The sequence below is a fragment of the Exserohilum turcica genome, assembly GCF_000359705.1.
Source record: "Exserohilum turcica Et28A unplaced genomic scaffold SETTUscaffold_1, whole genome shotgun sequence".
In the NCBI taxonomy this organism is placed as follows: domain Eukaryota; kingdom Fungi; phylum Ascomycota; class Dothideomycetes; order Pleosporales; family Pleosporaceae; genus Exserohilum; species Exserohilum turcicum.
Genome location: NW_007359914.1, coordinates 17,525 through 34,822, shown reverse-complemented (window position 1 = coordinate 34,822; position 17,298 = coordinate 17,525). Strand labels below are relative to the sequence as shown.

The following is a 17,298-nucleotide window of genomic DNA, read 5'->3' as shown; positions in this document are numbered from 1 at the left end:
ACCGAGCACACCCTAGCGTAGCGTATCACAGCTGTCGACGCTCAGCCAGTTCAAAAGCCGCGTCGGACCGGGACTCAAAAATCAGGCTTTCGGCGAGTGCTTCAGTCGCCGTGCCAGCAAAGAGTATGTACACCTATGTCACTTCAAAGACCGATCGGAGGCTGCTTCAGTCGGCGGCTTACTTGTTATAAGCACTATGACAATCACCACTTAGTCTCGCCTGCCCAGGGTACTTATGTATAACGAGCGGCCGAACCCAATTGGACACCGCCTGGTCTGACATATTTAGCGCATCTCCAATGTCTGCAGTAATGGCTCCCACGCCCTCGTGGATGCAGATTCACGATGAAGCAGCACACGAGATCTTTGGCCCTGAGCCCAAGCTCGACCTGCTGCTGGAAGATGATGAGCGCCCCTTTGCCCACGAGGCTGGCGTCTTCATACCCGAGGACAACTGTCTCTTCATCACCAGTAACCAGTACGCCCACCCAGTGACGGGCCAGTCCCACGTTCTTATCTCGCGAGTCGGGCTGCCGTCCGAACCCCACAGCACCGATGCACAGCACTGGGAGATTGATGCAAAGAATGTCCTCTTGCCCAACGGTGGTGTAAACTACAGAGACGGCGTGCTGTTCTGTGCCCAGGGCACCCTCGACCAGCCCGGAGGCATAGTCTTCATGCGGTCGAGGCCAGACTGCACCACAAACAACTACGAGGCCGAGCTGCTCGTCTCCTCCTTCCACGGCCGCCCCTTCAACTCGCCCAACGACGTCGTCGTGCACTCGGACGGCTCGATATGGTTCACAGACCCCATCTACGGCTGGGAGCAAGGCATACGCCCTCGCCCTCGGCTGCCCAACCAGGTCTACCGCTTCGACCCAGCAACCCGTGGCATTCGCGCCATGGCAGATGGATTCGGCAGGCCCAACGGCATCTGCTTCAGCCCCGACGAGAAGATTGTATACATTACCGACACCGACTGGATCCACGGGGATGGCTCGACAGACGAGATGCGAGCATCGCACATGTATGTACTGCACTCTTCCTTTTCCTTTGCGGACTGCCGAGAGATTGCGCCATCGGCCCCACAACTTACCTCCTCACCCGTCTGCTGCTCTCACCCCGTCCTGACCAACCATGCTAACACGTTTTGCGCCGCCGTAGATACGCATTCGACGTGAACACGTACTCTGGCCAGCCCTTCCTGGTCAACCGTCGACTATTCGCCATGGCCGACAAGGGCATCCCCGATGGCATCAAGTGCGATACCGAGGGCAACGTGTATAGCGGCTGCGGCGACGGCCTCAACATCTGGTCTCCGGGCGGTGTTTTGCTGGCCAAAATCCTCATTGACGGCGGCGTGGCCAACTTCTGCTTTGGCCGGAACGGCCAGATATTCCTGCTGAATGAGAACAAACTGTGGAGAGTGCAACTGAACAAGTCGCGCAAAGGCGCGCTGTTGGGCCTTTGAAGAAAGGGGGGAAGCGACCCCGTCTTAGCTTTCGCACGCCCGCGTTTTGCTTGTTATTTTCCGAGTTCGGATCGCTGCGGGAGGGGGGGGGGCTGGCGCCACGGTTTGGTTGTTATCGTTTTTGAACAAGATTTCGCCCTTATGTAAGTATAACTTGTGAGACCCCCTGGCCGCTTGATAAGCCGGACGTACTTCCCTTTTGGAGCCTGGAGTCGATGATCTCATCATGGAACAACAAAATGTATGACGATTACTTTTACAAATGCAACAAAAAAACGAGTCTTAAACCCAATCGAGCCGCTATTCACATGTTGCCTGATAAGGCTTTGGAATGTACTCTGATAACGAAGTGAGGGGCAAGCGCCGAGGGAGTTATTGGTGTAGGGCTGGGATATAGGTGTACGTATGTAAATGACGTCCAGCTGCAAAGTGCATGTTTCGGCACCATGCAACATTCTGGTAGAAGCAGGATATCGCCAAGTGCCGTGCATTCAACACTTCTACACCTACATGAACGTCAGGCCAGAAGAAATGCCTCACCAAACATGCATCCTTGTTCCATGCATTAGCACCAACGTTAGTACCGGCATCCGCTGCCATGTGTGTCCCGCATCCTCGGCGAAAAGGATATGCAGTCCCACTCACACTCACACGCAAGCCCAAGGCAAAGCGCGGGAAGTCCAAGCCCGCCGTGTCTCCAATTGCTTTGCCAAGCCGATTCCCGCTCTTGATCTCTGTTCTAGAAGGTTTTTAAGGGCCCGGAACCCTGATGTTATTACGTATCTGAGTAGCATCGCACGTGACTGTTTCACTCGGCTTTTGTACACTCCACGGCGAAACGTATTCTGCGTTACTGAAAATGGCTCAGTAAGCAAGTGCTTCCGTGACCATAGTACCTCTTGCGTAGCTATCTTTCTACATCTACAATCTAGCGTAGCAATGGAGTAGGTGTTGAGCAACGGTTATAATCACCTGACACCCATTATCCTGGAGACAACTACATGTATCGTATATGGATTGGAAGCAAAGCAGCTTCAGCATCAAGTGCACAACCCATGCAAGCAGACACACCGAGCCTATCCCACTCCAAATGATGGCTTCCCCGCAGCAACGCAGCTCCTACTCCGCCACTGTCCTGCGACTATACAAATACTCATAATCGGGCATAGCATCACGCACACGCTTTGCCAGTCCATCCGCATCCTCCTGTCCAAACTCCTTGACCCACTTCTCCATCTCCGTCTGCACACTCTTGCCCTTGGCATCCAGCCCCGGGATAATGCCCCTGCTACTGCCAATAGTCGAGAAGAAGCGCGCCTTGAGCGGATTGTCATAGTGGCGCGTCTCCCACTCATACACCACGGCATCGGGATCAAGCCCCGTCTGCAGACACAAGCGGCGCACCGTCTCCGGCTCATTCATGACGTCGTCAGCATCAATAACGCGCGGAATGATATTTGTGTCGCGCGACCGCTCCAGATACCAGTCGTAAAGCGCGCGCTGCGGCTCCAGCGTCAGCCCGATCTTGGCCAGTGCCGACCGCGCGCCGCCCATCTTCATGTCGGTCTGCGCGCGCACCAGCGACGGGAACATGAGCACCGGGTTGCGGATCTGGAAGATGGGCTGCAGCGACAGCAGAAAATCGTCCGGGAGCGACGTCGGGTTGGTGTAGGCGGCCTTGAGACTGGCGCCGCGCTGCCGCAGGATCATGGGCTCTGTCTCGTCATCTTCGTAGACGCGGCGCATCAGTTTGTCCGTCGCGCACATGTACGTCGCGTGCTCCTTGAACAGGACTCGCTTTCCCTAATGTAATACACCGAGTCAGCGGAGGGTTTTCTTTTCCTCTTTTTTTTTTGTTGGTCAACGTAGGCGGCTCGTTCCGGGCGGCGGGCGGCTGAGCACGCAATCCCCACGTGAGATTGCACCAGAGCCCACAGGGGTACAATGCATCGCTCCACACAATCTCGACCTCACCTCTTTCAACATGCGCATCTCCTGCAGTATCGAAAGGTACATGTAGACTTACCTTCTTCTCGGCTTCTTCCATCTCGTCCTGCATCTCGTCAAACGCCTTCTGGAAATTCTCCTGCAATTCCTTCCTCTCCTCCTCGGGCCATGTACTCAACGGCCCTTTTTCGACATCAAAGAAGATCCTGACTCCAGCCTCAAAAAGTTTGTAGCTTGAGGCCTCGAAGCCAGGCTGCTTGGCCATCATGGTTTGAAAGAGATTGGATGCCGAGCGCGGGTGGGTAAGATGGTAGATTCCGCGGCATTGTGGCGCCTCAGGAGCAGTTTGCTGCGTCTGAATGGTACCCGGCATGGTGAAAGAGTTGTCAGGAAAAACGCGTATCAAGAAAGGGGAGCAAGAGACGGTCTGTATCTCAGCACGCACTGAGCACTGCAACAAAAAAAGTCCACAGCAGGAACACCTCTGGATATTTATCTCCCACGACACCCGGATAAACGTCGCCGTCCGTCGTAGCATCCATCCATCCATCCATCATCAGCGTTGCCTCAACAGCAGCCACAAACAGGGCTACCGACTGTCTCCCGTCGTCGGCCTTTCGGTTCTCGACGGGCCCGAAAGAAACAAAAAAACAAGAATTATGGACCGCTACAAAACGACTTAGATTGCCTGTACATCCATCCCCTTCCAGGCCAATGCTGCGCTTGGCCAGCCCCGCAATCGGGTTATCAAAAGGATTGCCTTCACGTCGGTGCAGCAGCCGACAGCCCGAGCTTTTGCGCGACACAACGAAACCCGTCGGTATGGAGCTCCTGCGGAACGGGCGGTGCCTAGTGCAAGTGCCAACGCTTGAGGCAAGGTCATGGACGATCATGCTTGGCTGCCAGTTTGCAAGCTGTGAGTATTGGCTAAAAGGGTGATGTCGGGAGGTCTATGTCGTCGTACACCATGTCTGCCGTTGCGTTATACGTGTGGTATCCCTTCAATTAAGTCTTGTCTGGTCAACATGGCACCAAAGTCGTGCCATGTCACCAATCGTCACCGCTGTCTGGGGACCCGATAGATAACCAGGCCAGCGCTAGCCAAGTGCTTTTCTCCACAAATGCACACTGCCGTCGTCGCCACCTTGCTTTCATTCGTGGATTATGATATATGGTTGAACAGGGGATATGGCATGACCTTTTTTTCTTTCTTCGTAATACACACGATTCCGCCATGTTTCCCAACACACTTGAGATTCCAAAGATTCCTGCACCAAACACCAAGTGCATACTGGTGGTGCTCAAACATCGATCCCCACTACTGAACGCATTAAACATAATCTGCTGCCACTGTTCCATCTTGATCCGGACCAGCCGCTCCAGACGGAGATCCGCGGCCTTGTGCTGAAGACCCAGTCTAGAGCATGATACCTGCCGTAGGATTGCCAATGCTCAACAAGTCGCACGGAAGTGACGTCTTCCCACGCCAATAAGAGGTATGGCTAGGTCGTGAAACATATGCATCCACTCGCGTGAGCAAGACTCGTTGCCCATTACGGTGAGCCGGAAAGGGAATTTTTCCTCAATAGTTTGTTGCTCGTTAGCGTCGTGGCACACCAGACACCGATGCGGTCATGACTAATTCTCAGCCCTCCTTTCCCCCTTGAGCGTGCTCATTGTCATGGTCATGATGCCCGTTGAGATGTAATATTCGCCTCATGCCGTCGACGCCCTTTTCAAGATGAGGGTGTCTTGCGATAAAGCCCCCATGATGTGTGTTTGACGTTGTGCTGGGGACGGTACGCTTTTTGCCGGCAAGTGGGTCTACAGGCGCAACCCTCGGAGGCCATTCATCGCTGTCCTTCCAGCCCTGCACTAAGGCCTTGGTCATATCTGCGAGATTAATGGGTACCGAGGGTGTGCGCGACGAGACGACAATTTTCTGGTAGATGTCGGAATACGCTTTGGGGGTGATAGAGGCACGGATGGGATTTTGATTGAGCAGACGAGGCGCAACGGGAACAAGATCGGCCATGTCGGGGGTGGCGCTGGCAATGGAATGTGATTCGGAACCCGGAGGCGTCATAACAGGCTCCTCGGAGGAGTAGCCTGCTGCAGACGGTGGGCAGTCGGCCTGTCGCTGCCGGTGTGTACCATATTTCTTTACGCTCGCTGCGCCTGTCCACGCGTCCCTCTGCTCTACCCAGATGCGCAGGCCCTCGTTTTCCTTCATCTCCTGCTCTAGCCGCTGCCTACGCCGTCTCTTGCGCGCCTCGCGCGTGTGCGCCACCGTGTCCCCGATGCTCTCCGGACTGTCGAATTTGTAGGGACTGGCTCCTTGGTCTTCATTGTCCGAGTCACCAGACTCAGACTCGCCGTAGTACCGTTCGCGAAAGTCGACGGCATCGCGCACTTCTTCGTCCGAGGCTGACCATGCCGCCGGCACCTCCGGATATGTCCAGTCGTTGCGAATGCGATCATCGAGGAACCGCCGGGCTGCTCGCGCAGCCGAGATGTTACTCTCCATGCTCCAGAAGCGAGGAAACAAGCTGGCCACCGGGCGTGCAATGGTAGCGTGTGCCGCGAGCAGAAACCGCTCCGGGATGGCCGAATCCAACGGGTGCGGGGGAGCACGGCTGCCGAGCCAGAAAATGGTGAAGGCGAGCAAAAGTAGCACCGGGTAGGCAGTGGATACAAGAATCGTGATGGCGCGGTCGGCCGGGAGCTCGCAGGCGGATGCTGGGGCGCAAAGGATTCAGGGCAAAACTTTGAATTCTTGGGTGGGCGTTGATGTGTTGACGTAGGACGGATGCAGGGCAAGAGCGGGGCAAAGCGCCCTAGCCATACGCGAGCTGGTGGCGCAGCCTGTCAGACGCCCGTTGCACCGTCGTGGATGCATGCAGAGAGAGCCTCGCAAACACCAAGTCCTCTTGGCCCAGATTGGCATCATCCAGCATTGCTTGACTGCGTGCCGGTGGTGTGGTCGCTAGCCGTGTCAGTGTGTCGATCCGTCTCCGGTGCCGTTCGCCTGGACGAATGAGAAGAGGCTGCCTTCGCGGGGCACAGCCAGCTAGTCATGAGCGTGTGCGGGCATCCATACGATAACCATATATCGAATTGCATTATCGGGTGACTACAAACCACGCCACGTACACCTGCGCCCGCTAAAGTACGCCCATCTGAGAAACAAAAGATAGGCGACCAACATAAGACCTCGCAGAACCCCCACCGAGACCCCCCTGTTATACACAGCCCCCGACTACTTTTTTCCCTTTGCCGGTGCTTTCGCCTTGGCCTTTCCCTTTCCCTTGGGCTTGACCACCTCCTCCTCTTCGTCATCCTCGCTGTCCTCGTCCTTGGCCTTCTTCTTCCCCCCTTTCTTCGCTGCAGCTGCTTTCTTGGGCGCAGCCTTCTTCTTGGGCTGTTTGACGTACTTGTCCTTTGACAGATCAATGTCCTCATCATCCTCGTCCTTGGCTTCTTCAATCACTTCACCCTCATCCGACTCGTCGATTGCTTCTTCCAAGTCTGGCTTTTCCTTTGCTTGTTTCTTCGGCGCCGTCACCGATGAAGCTTTCATGAACGGAAGTGGGTGTGACTGTTGGTTGTATCTGGGATAAAATTAGCTGTGCACTCCAGCATAGAGTTCGCGCCTTGACTTACAGTCGTGTAAAGGTAGACTTGGCCTGTGTGTCGATCTTGACCTTTTCCTGGTCCATGGGGCCGACACCCAGTTCCATGATGGCGTCAAAGTCGTCCTTGGTAAGGTAGTAGCTGTCCATCAACTCGATGATTTCCGGGACCGCCTCTTTACCCTCCTTCTGCAGCTTCTGCACAAGCTCGGTCCAGAGTATCGGGATGTATTGCTGACGAACCTCGTGCCGGTCCCCAGAAGACCGCAGTCGCATATGCGCCTGGATTTCCTTGATCATTCGACTGAGCTTGTTGCTAGTACTGTTCTTGCCCAGCCACGAGGTGAAGCGTGTCTGGTTACCAGCAGTGCTGCCAGCCACGAAGCTTGCAGGCCGCACAAAACTAAAAACTGCATGTGTTGGCATCAAGCTCCACTGTTGCTGCGAGCCGTGAATCATCCGGTCAACCAGATCGCCATCGCTGATGCTGTCCGCTGCCTGCGAAAGGAGCTCAAGATTTTTGAGGTTCTTTTCTCTGCCAGAATAGCTGAGCGATTGCATGGGATTGGTGCCGAGATAGTTTTCCTGGAGCATCAAAGGGCTGAACTCGTGATCATTGAAGTAGAGCTCAATCTTTTCGTTGAGAGTCGCCTTGCTGCTCGAAGCAAACATGCCGCCACCGAGAATCTTCTGTGTAATGTCCCACGGCTTCAACACGACATGCTTCTCCCAATTCTTCGACATTTCCTTGCCCTTGTCAAAGTCCATGGCTGTTTGATCCGTTTTCGCAGTGGATAACATGTTGACGACTTGACGGATATCCGAATGGCTACCTTCTATCAGAGCATTGACAACCGGTGTGGGCATCTTGAGGCCTTCGCGGAATGCAATAGTCATGATGCGTGATCGTATCTGCTCCACGGTAGGGCGTCGGAAGGGAAGGTCGTATGTCACGTAATCGAACGGCTTCATCTTGGGCTGTCTCCTGTCGTTGCAAATGAGAATCATAGGCACTTCAGTCTTCTTGCACACAGCTGCCAGTGCACCAACACCACCACGGTCACCTGCTGACATGCCATCGACCTCATCCATGATCAGGACAAGCTTCTTCTTGGAGTCTTCGACCTTCTTTCCATCTCCAGCAAAGTAACCGTTGAGCGAGTTGGTACTGAGCACCCCACGCAAGCCCTCTTCAATGAGCTTCTTGCTTCGGGTATCACTGGCGTTCCTCTCGACGATGTCGTAACCTTCAAGCTTCGCAACGAGATGGGCTGCAGTAGTCTTGCCAATGCCAGGTGGTCCGTGAATCATGACAGCACGGAAGACTCCGCTGCCGTCTTTGCCAGCAAGCTTGAAGCCAGTCTTGACACACTTGGGGAAAGCCTGCAGCCATCGTTGCAACTTCTCGACCGACGCCTTATTTCCGCAAATCTGGCCGAGTGATGAAGGCGCATACTTTGTAGTCCACAGGCGAGAGTCCACCTCCGGGCCTGCGCTTTGAGAAGAGGAAGCGGCCGCAGAGGCTGATTTGTTTCTAGCCGCTGCAGCGGCAGCTTTCAATTCCTGTTGGCGTTTCTTCTCTTCCTCCTCGAGTTCCGCAGCCTGCTTCTCAATCTTCTCCTGCTCTTTGCGCTGCTTTTCTGCATACTCGGCTTGAGCTTTGCTGTCACCCTTGTTACCAGCTGCCGTCAACTTTTCAATGAGCTGCGTCAGGCCATCTTCATCAATCGTCTTGATGTTCATATCGCGAATCTTTTTCAGTTTGACGGGTCCGGCATCTGTACCCAGCACAACATAGTTGGTCTTTTTACTGGGAGCGGTCGTCACTTTGCCGCCGTGACGCTTGACCAGCTCCTGACTCTCAGTCCGGCCCCACTTCTGCAGCACGCCTGTAAAAACGAAACTCAGCCCAGCAAGGCAAGTGTCTGAGCCTTTTGGCATGTCGCTGGATGAGCCTTGCAAAGGTGCAGCATCACCACGGTTCGCATTCGCCTGCCAATTGAACTTTGCATTGGGGTCTTTGGGTGGGGGCGTCGGAGCGCGCACAGTCGGTATGCTGTCGTAGATGGCCTGGATATCAGCACTGTCCTCGACCTCTTCCTTTTTCGCTTTCTTCTTTGCCGGTGATTTCGCCGGAGTAGCCTTCTTCGCACGCGCCTTTTTGGGTTTATCTTCCTCCTCTTCCTCCTCGTCCTGGTCTCGGTCCGGGGATTTGCGTTTCTTGGTCGCGGTTGACGTCTTCTTTAGTTTGCTCTGAAGCGCCTCTTCCTCGTCATCGGGCACGACAAAATCGTCGTCAGCGTCCAGGTCCTTCATATCCACGTCCTTATCTTCAGGATCAAAGTCGTCGTCTTCTTTGACGGTTTTCTGTTGCTTGGCAGGAGCCTTTGGCGTTCCGCGGTGGGGCAGCTTTACGGGCAGTTCCTCCTCGCTCTCGGAAGCCTCCTTGTAGTCGTCCTTGCTCTTTCCTTTGATATTGTCCTCGAAAATGTCGGCCGCATCGTCCAGGTCGTCATCGGGGAACTCGTCCTCGTCATCCCTCTCAGCATATGATGTGACAGGCTTCTTTGCGCGGCCAGACGTCTTGCCAATGGATGCTGGCGTAGCCGTCTTGGACGCCTTCGCGGCAGCCTTCTTGGGAGTTGCTTTGGGTGCCTCGGCGGCCTTCTTTTTCACAGGTTCGGTTCGTCTAGGCTTATTCGAGCTACCGAAAAATGCAGATGTAGTGGTTTCCTCGAGGTCAGGCTCTGGCGTTGGTTCGCGCTTGACTTTCTTCGTGGCTGGCTTCTTGGGTGTTGCCTTCTTGGGCCTACACACTGTCAGCGTGGACATGACATCAGTACGATATCTCACTTACTTTGGCTCTTCCTCATCGTCATCCGAATCCTCTACAACCCTGCTTGTGCGGCCTGTTTTCTTGGGTGCAGCCTTCTTTGGGGCCGGCTCATCCTTTTGTGAGCCCTGGCTCGGCTTGGGGGGGCCGCCACCAAAGAAGCTGCGAATATCGGCAGGCATTGTTTTGACGTTGCAGACACTTCAGGTCACACCAACATTGAATTGTCGCGTTAGCAGGCCGAATTTTGCACCAAAGGCGGGGTCGAGGTGCTGGGTTGGGTGGTTTGGTGGGCGACACGCAATTGACGTGAGAGACGCGACTTCGCGCGGTCACTAGGCAATTACGCAGCGCGGGATCCCTTTGGTCCACCCAAGCCACAGCAGCCACAGGCTTGGCGCCAGAACTTGACGGTCCAACGACACGCCGTCGACTGGCAGACGACGTCGAGCACCCCACAACACGATGCCGCCGCCGAGGATATCGCAGGGCCTGCTGGCTCAGTTCAGTCAATTGAGTCTCTCAGCTCCACGCCCGACCGGTACGCTGCATCCCCTCAATTGCAGGCAAACGCTAAACCCCCTCCAGTGCTGCAAAAGGCATGTCTACCAAGATGCCAGTTCGCTGCTCCCACCGCTAGACCCGCTATCCGACCCTTTTCCTCGACGCCCTCGCGCCTCTCGTACCTTGCGCCCAAGGCTGGAGAATCCCGCAAGTCCCGCAAGGGAAGATGTCACGTACCCACGGGCGGCAGCATGCGCGGCACAACCGTAGTATGGGGCGACTACGGCCTTCGCATGCGGGACCACGACCGGCGCATTTCCGCGCACCAGCTGCGCATTGCCGAGGAGACGATCAAGAAGCGCCTTCGAGGCATGAAGTTCCGGCTGTACATGCGCATTTCGGCCAACATTGGTGTGTACACTTCTGGCAACGACGTGCGTATGGGTAAGGGAAAGGGTAGCTTTGACCACTGGACTGCGAGGGTGGCGGTCAGCAAAATCATCTTCGAGATCAAGGGCGATTTGCACGAGCAGGTGGTGAGGGATGCGTTTAGGCTGGCGGGCAACAAGCTTCCGGGCTTGTATGAATTCGTGAAGAAGGGCGATCCGCCCGTCATGGGCCTTACAAAAGTCGGCTTGAACGGCATCACAGAGGAGGATCTGAGGAGGCCGAGGCGAAAGGAGCCGTTGGAGCAGACGGCTGCGAGACTACCGGCCGCTGAGACTGCATCAGCGAGCGCATCGCCAGCGGCACTGTAAATGTATAATTATTCACAATTGGGCAAAGGCAATGAATACATGACATTGATTCGGTGGTTCATTTTGGACAGATATTTGCAATTGCTACATGATATGACCTTCCCTTGATGTTTTGAGATAGACAATCATGTTGCAGAAATCGCCTCATGAACAATCTTCCAAACCAACAACACCGTACATATGAATTATCCATCAAACGAGAACTACTAATTCCCATTGTCCATCTCTCCAAAATTCAAAAACACATAATCCAGTCCTCTCCCACGGCATATTTAAATCCTAGAAATTCAAAACAGAACAAACAAACAACAAAGAATAACGTGGTTCATAAGCGAGTCGGTCACCTAAGCGAGTTGGTCACTCCCCACCAGCGCGTCGACGTTGATACTACAACGCGTTATGTCTTAATAATATAACTATTAATTAACTTATTCTAAATTAGATCTTTAACTTACTTTTTTTAATATCTAATTATAACGTATTTAAAGCTAAAGACGCGCTACCTCTATCTATAACGTGCCTTAAAGTATAATATCTAAATAATAGGCTAGAAAGCGCCTTTAACGTAACTATAAACTAAATTTAAAGCGCCTAAATAAGTTAGAAGAGAAGGCTTTTATTAGACGTATTTTTAAAGAGTCTGCGTGTAGATTTACCCCTATAAAGGCTAAGGTTTAAGCAATAGCTAATAAACTATTAAAGAAGCGTAGTAGCAACCGTATTAGTAAGAATTAGGTTAATAACTTTATTAGGTAGACTGCTAAGCTCTATACGCGCTAGAGCTATTCTTATAATTACTAGCAAGCCGCCTATAAGGACCTAGTAGCTATCTAGCGCTAGTTTAACTTAGTCTAGGCGATAAGGTAGAAGTAGAGTATTAGTTATAGATAATAATATTTATAACTTTAACAAAACTAGCTTTATAATAAGCAAGATTTTATTATAGTTATTAATTATAGTATTAGAAGGATATAGAAAAAAAAGCAGATATAGCTAGGCAACTATAAGTAGGTTACTATAATCTAAGGCGTGGGCGCGTTAGGTTGCTAAATACTACCCTTTGTTGTCTTTGTAGGTAAGGTGCTTATTAATATCTAGTTTCAGAATTTGCCTGCTAACTAAGTTCTTAAAGTTAGTTCTAATAGCTAAATAAATAATTAGCTTAGTCTTGCCTAGTTAGAGCACTTTAATACCTATATAAAGAGCTCTACTATAGGTAGGTATTAACTACTTATTATTAATAGCTATAAAAGCTACTACTCTATTAATTTCTAAGATCTTTGTAAGGAGAAGAATATTATGCTTCTCTACATGCCTACGCACTTGTCTCACCTATTATAGCCTCTTGACGTTGCCTACTTCTCGCTGTTAAAGCGTAAGTATAGCAACACTGTTTTAGGCTTAGCACGTAAATACACCTACTATATTAGCAAAGAGACCTTCCTACTAGCCTTTAAGACTACTTTTAAGCAGTCTATTACAAAGGAGAATATCTAAGCTAGCTTTAGAGGCGCTAGTCTAGTCCTATACAACCTATAGGCTATGCTATCTAAGCTTGATATAGTAGTGCAGACACCTATACAATCACTACGACGGACAGCTACCTAGCAGGCGTAGACACTACGCAATGCGCGTAAGGTTAAGGCTTAAAGTACTTTTATTTAATAGAGAGTAAGAAACCGCCTTAGGTCTTTTATAAATTCTTTTAATAAGAAGGTTATATAGCTAAGTAAAGAGGCTTAGTAAATATCATATAAGATAACGCTTATAAGAAAGGAAGTAGCTACTCTTTAAGAGGCTTTAGACATAGCAAATAAGCATAAGAGCTGCAAGCAGCGATACGTATTGTAGAGGTGTTGTGTGGAACTGCGATGTATTCTCAGTAGAGGGAACAGAACTAAAGGTTCTTCCCCTTCCCATAGGCTATGGGAGAGGGGAGAGGGAGTAAAATATATGTAGTTGGTTCTTCAAGCAAGAGATTTTTCTAAGAGATATTGTTAGTTAATTTTTCCTCTAGACTTAACTATTAATTTATGTTCCTTCTTAAAGGTAAGTAGTGCTTAGTTAGCACAAAGGTTATAGTGACCTTATGCCTTAGCACAAACCTTTTAAACCTAAGAGCTTGGCCCTATTAAGCTTACCTCTACTACACACTAAATACCCCTCTCTAAAGTACCCTCTAGTTCCTTCCTAGTTGCAATTTGTTCACTACCCCTATCTGTCCTATCCCTTACGTCTAGCCATCTTGTCTTCCCTATAGCTTCTATGCAGATGCTAGGTTCTCCGCTCCTAACCTAGCGTCTGTGCCTTACTTCTATGCCCCTTTCCTTAGTCAACCACTACGCCTTAGTTGCACACTTAGACTAGTGACTTAGCGCAATAGAGAGGGAGAGTAAAGCGATTATAGTAGTAACAATAAACTAGAACTAACACTAGAGCTATAATAGCGCTAAGCTAGTGTGCTAGGAGGCAAATTATAAGTTAAGAAGGACAACCTTCTAGACTAAGACATTAGGAGGCCTATAGCCTGCGCAGCTAAGTTCTTATTAGGTTCTAGCGTGAGTTCTATCTATAGACAGTCAATCGCGTTAGCTTTAGAGAAGTCCTTATCCTATTTAATCTAGTCTCCTACCTTATCTAGATATACTCTATTATTTGTAAAGAACAATTAATCTAGTATGCCTTCTATAGGGTTAGCACAAAAAGCATCTTATTCTAGCTTTGTAATTAATAGTAGTAGGCGTTTTAGCTATTTAATTATAGCATCTCTAGTATCTAGATTAAAGTCTTAGATTAACTCTACTATTCTACCTATAATCTTCTCTTAGAACTCTTTCTACACTAATAGATTATTTTAATAAGCTTGTCTAACTAAGGCCTTTTAGATATAAGAATTAAAGTTAAACTTAACGTTAGCTAAAAAAGCCTAATTAATTCTACTATACTTATTTAGGTAGCTGGATAGAGAGCTTAGGGGTGCTATAAGCGTCAAATAAGCTTTAAAGATATCTTTATAGGTTCCTATAGCTAGTACCTCTATCACACTATTGCGCATAGTAATATACTAAGGCAGAATTGTACAATAGTTCTTAGTAGCTAGCCCTATAGAGCTATGTGGGAGTAGGGGGTTAGTAATATAGGCTTCTTCTTTCTTATAAGGTGTGCGTCTCTATTGTACTTTAGGAAACTATTTCCTAAGCTCTCTAGGCTAGTTAACTACATCTTTCTAACCTTAGATTTCTATGCTAGCTTTCTTTATACCTCTATCCTTTTTCTACTCTATATACTCTTAAATATACTTATAGAAGCCTTCTATTACTAAGGTATAGTTTTTATTATCTTTATTGTCTACTAAGACGCTTCCTTAGATTATGTCTACTCCTAAATCCTCCTATATAGCCTAGGTTAGGTTTAAGTTAATATAAGTAAATGCCGTCTTGTCACTAGGCTTTGCGAACTTAGTGTCGTATAGGTATAAGACTAGAGTGTGCTTCTAGCGTAGTACTATATAAAAGAGCTAGTACTTAATATTAGCGCAGATAATCTATTAGACTAGCGAGTAGTATATTACACAAGACTATCCTAAGTTCTCTTGTTCTTAGATGTAGCGTTAGTGGTAGTTGTACATTACAAAGCTCTTATTAATTAATAGCCTAATACCTTCCTCTTATAGCTATGTGAAGCTCTTTACTACAATATAACCTTTCTTCTTATATTACCTATAGAGTGAGTTCTATCCTATTATTTTGCTAATTTTCTCTTAGTCTAGCTTGTTAAAACATGCGCAGGGCTTAGGACAGTAGTAGTAGCTAGCTAGGTTATTGTCTTGTTAGTATTAGTAGTAGTGCTTAAAGAAGAGACTACCTATGAGAGGATCTAACTTAATTTTTCCCTATTGCGGCTTAAGTATGTAGAGAGCTAAGAGGGCCTAGACTATTAGATCTTAGTTAAGGTTATTAGTGATAAGGCCTATGCCCCTAGTAGCAGCGACAGTGTGGGTGTAGCATATGCGGACTGTCTGGACCTTCCCTCCTTAAGCGCAGCATTCTTGGTACCACGCATTACAGAGGATAACTCTCTCTGGGTTTATTAGAGGTTTGTGTTAATCTATAGGTTAGCGCACAATAGTAAGAAAGAGAGAGCTTTTATTAGCACATTAATAGTCTTTCTTAACTACCTCTTAGAAAGCATTATTAATTTTAGTGTTATTGTTAATTATAGTATTATCTAGTGTTTAGTTAATTTGCTTAGTAGCTGCTTAGTTTAATAGGTAGTTGCGTGTCCTTATACGTGTGCTCTATAGTAGAGGTGGATTAAGGAAAGTAGTTCCTATAGAACTATAGTGTAGTTCTTAGGCCTTCTTAGTAAGGGCACCTACCTTCTATGCTACTAGGGTACTAGCGTAGATAGTCTCTATCTCTAATATTGCTAAAGTAGTCTACTAAGATAGTGTCTAAGGTGCACTTAGTAATCTAGCAAGTGGCTAAGAAGGTTTAGGGCTAATGCGGATTTAGGCTTCGTGTAGAATAATTAAGCGCCACTTTAGGTGACGCTTTATGCCTTAGCTCTAGAGTTCCTTATTACTAACATTCTCTACTATACGTAGTAGAGTAATATTGCCTATAGTTAAGAAGTTATTAGTGATCTCTATCTAGAAGTTATAGTGTTAATTTAGGCTTCTATCCTTATTACAAGTTTAACAGTTTAGGACTATCTTCTTAGGGTTATATATAAGGTCGTTTAGTCTAATACCTATATTAGCTACTATCTTCCTTAGCTCTACTACTTATTTTAGTAACATACTCGCTAGCTTTGCATTATTAAGGTTCTATTAAGTAAAGTTATATAGTTCTTAATACACTATTTTAATCTTAGACTAATTACCTATTGTAAGAGGCTACGCCTAAAGTGTGTGTGTGATCGAGTATATCTATACGACTACCTGGACTTCAAGAAGCTTGAAGTCTTGTTACTGCCTTTTTGGCTATGGATGGCGTAAGTAGTCGTACGCTCGGCCCGTTGGGCCCGCCCATTACACCTATATTAATAAAATAATTCTTCTTAATGTTAGGCTACGTAGCTTAGAGGTAAGAGTTAAGATTAACTAGTTCTACTATATCTTTTAAGTCTATACGTCTAAGGGCGATTGCTATATCTATAATGCCTTAGTAGCTAAGAGCAATGCTTAGGGTGTATAGAACTAAATATTCTTCTATAAAACCTAGTTCCTATCTCTTAATCTTCTCTAGGGCGCTTAAGATTTCCTAAACGCGCTTTTCCTGCACATCCTTAGTAGTGCCTAGAATTAGGTATTGTTCTCTAAACCTAGCCTTGCCTCTGTATTTAGCTATTACCTCTAGCATATCTTTAAAGATAGCCCTAGCCTTTAGGATCATAGCTAGAACTTAGTTAAAGTAGATAGTGGCGTTACCTATCTAGCTATCTATTATTACCTTCTTCTATAGTAAACTTGTATTCCTTAATTGCTATATCTATTATTCTTATTATTATAGGTTGCTAAATAGAGTGGGTCCTATTACTAAGAGCTTAATCTTATTGTTAGTGAAGTTAGGGAAACGCGTACAAAGTTTAGTAAGAGACGTAGGTAACGTGTATAGTACTATTGCTGCTAAAGACCTACTAATCTTTATGTTACTTATTAGCTTTAATAGTCCTAGCGTCTTTAATGCTTCTAGACCTACTAACTGCGCGCGCTAGTAGTTTAGAGTTTACAGGTCCTTATTAATTAATTCTAAAGGCGTTAGGGCTCGCCCCTTATCTTTAGCACTACTTATAGTATTTATATTATTTAGGTAGTTCTTAATCATGTTCTTAATAGAGTAAGATACAAAATTAATCGTAGGGTAGCAAAGAAGAGAGTGGGGGCGGCGTGTCCTTCTATATTCACACTAGCTTAGCAGTAAGTGTTTACCTTTACCTTTACCTCTACCTACCCTAACCTACTTTTCTTGTTGTGATTTCTTCTTCTAATTGTATTGTCTAACAATCCTAGACAATTATTTACTACTTAAGTACCTACTTCTGCGGCCTATTATGCTATTAGTCCTAGGGCAAGTTGGCAGGGCGCAGATGCCTGTAACGGGCTGAACGCCCTTTGGATAGCTCCTCGATGGAATCTCGGGCCAAGCTGCG

At 48.3% G+C, this 17,298-nt stretch overlaps 5 protein-coding genes across 5 annotated transcripts; 2 read left to right on the top strand and 3 right to left on the bottom strand.

Annotated features, from left to right (window-relative positions):
• The first annotated feature begins 323 nt into the window (after nucleotides 1–323).
• SETTUDRAFT_112783 (uncharacterized protein) lies at nucleotides 324–1,509 on the top strand. Its single transcript, XM_008022329.1, has 2 exons — nucleotides 324–1,027; nucleotides 1,165–1,509. The coding sequence occupies exons 1-2, from the start codon at nucleotides 333–335 to the stop codon at nucleotides 1,469–1,471; spliced, it is 1,002 nt and encodes a 333-aa protein (XP_008020520.1). The 5' UTR covers nucleotides 324–332; the 3' UTR covers nucleotides 1,472–1,509.
• Nucleotides 1,510–2,335: 826 nt separating this feature from the next.
• SETTUDRAFT_152332 (uncharacterized protein) lies at nucleotides 2,336–3,791 on the bottom strand (the record flags this gene model as incomplete). The annotated part of the gene is made up of 3 exons (XM_008022328.1): nucleotides 2,336–2,378; nucleotides 2,595–3,274; nucleotides 3,498–3,791. The coding sequence occupies 3 exons, from the start codon at nucleotides 3,789–3,791 to the stop codon at nucleotides 2,336–2,338; spliced, it is 1,017 nt and encodes a 338-aa protein (XP_008020519.1).
• Nucleotides 3,792–5,063: 1,272 nt separating this feature from the next.
• Nucleotides 5,064–6,154, bottom strand: SETTUDRAFT_132608 (uncharacterized protein; the record flags this gene model as incomplete). Its single annotated transcript, XM_008022327.1, has 2 exons — nucleotides 5,539–6,154; nucleotides 5,064–5,466 (listed from the first exon to the last, which is right to left on the bottom strand). Exons 1-2 carry the CDS (start codon nucleotides 5,943–5,945, stop codon nucleotides 5,064–5,066), a joined length of 810 nt encoding a protein of 269 aa, XP_008020518.1. The 5' UTR covers nucleotides 5,946–6,154.
• A 523-nt stretch (nucleotides 6,155–6,677) lies between these two features.
• On the bottom strand, nucleotides 6,678–10,065 carry SETTUDRAFT_29742 (uncharacterized protein; the record flags this gene model as incomplete). The annotated part of the gene is made up of 3 exons (XM_008021958.1): nucleotides 6,678–7,029; nucleotides 7,082–9,859; nucleotides 9,908–10,065. The coding sequence occupies 3 exons, from the start codon at nucleotides 10,063–10,065 to the stop codon at nucleotides 6,678–6,680; spliced, it is 3,288 nt and encodes a 1,095-aa protein (XP_008020149.1).
• A 271-nt stretch (nucleotides 10,066–10,336) lies between these two features.
• On the top strand, nucleotides 10,337–11,189 carry SETTUDRAFT_161986 (uncharacterized protein). The gene is made up of 2 exons (XM_008022326.1): nucleotides 10,337–10,424; nucleotides 10,472–11,189. The coding sequence occupies exons 1-2, from the start codon at nucleotides 10,349–10,351 to the stop codon at nucleotides 11,143–11,145; spliced, it is 750 nt and encodes a 249-aa protein (XP_008020517.1). The 5' UTR covers nucleotides 10,337–10,348; the 3' UTR covers nucleotides 11,146–11,189.
• Nucleotides 11,190–17,298: the final 6,109 nt, after the last annotated feature.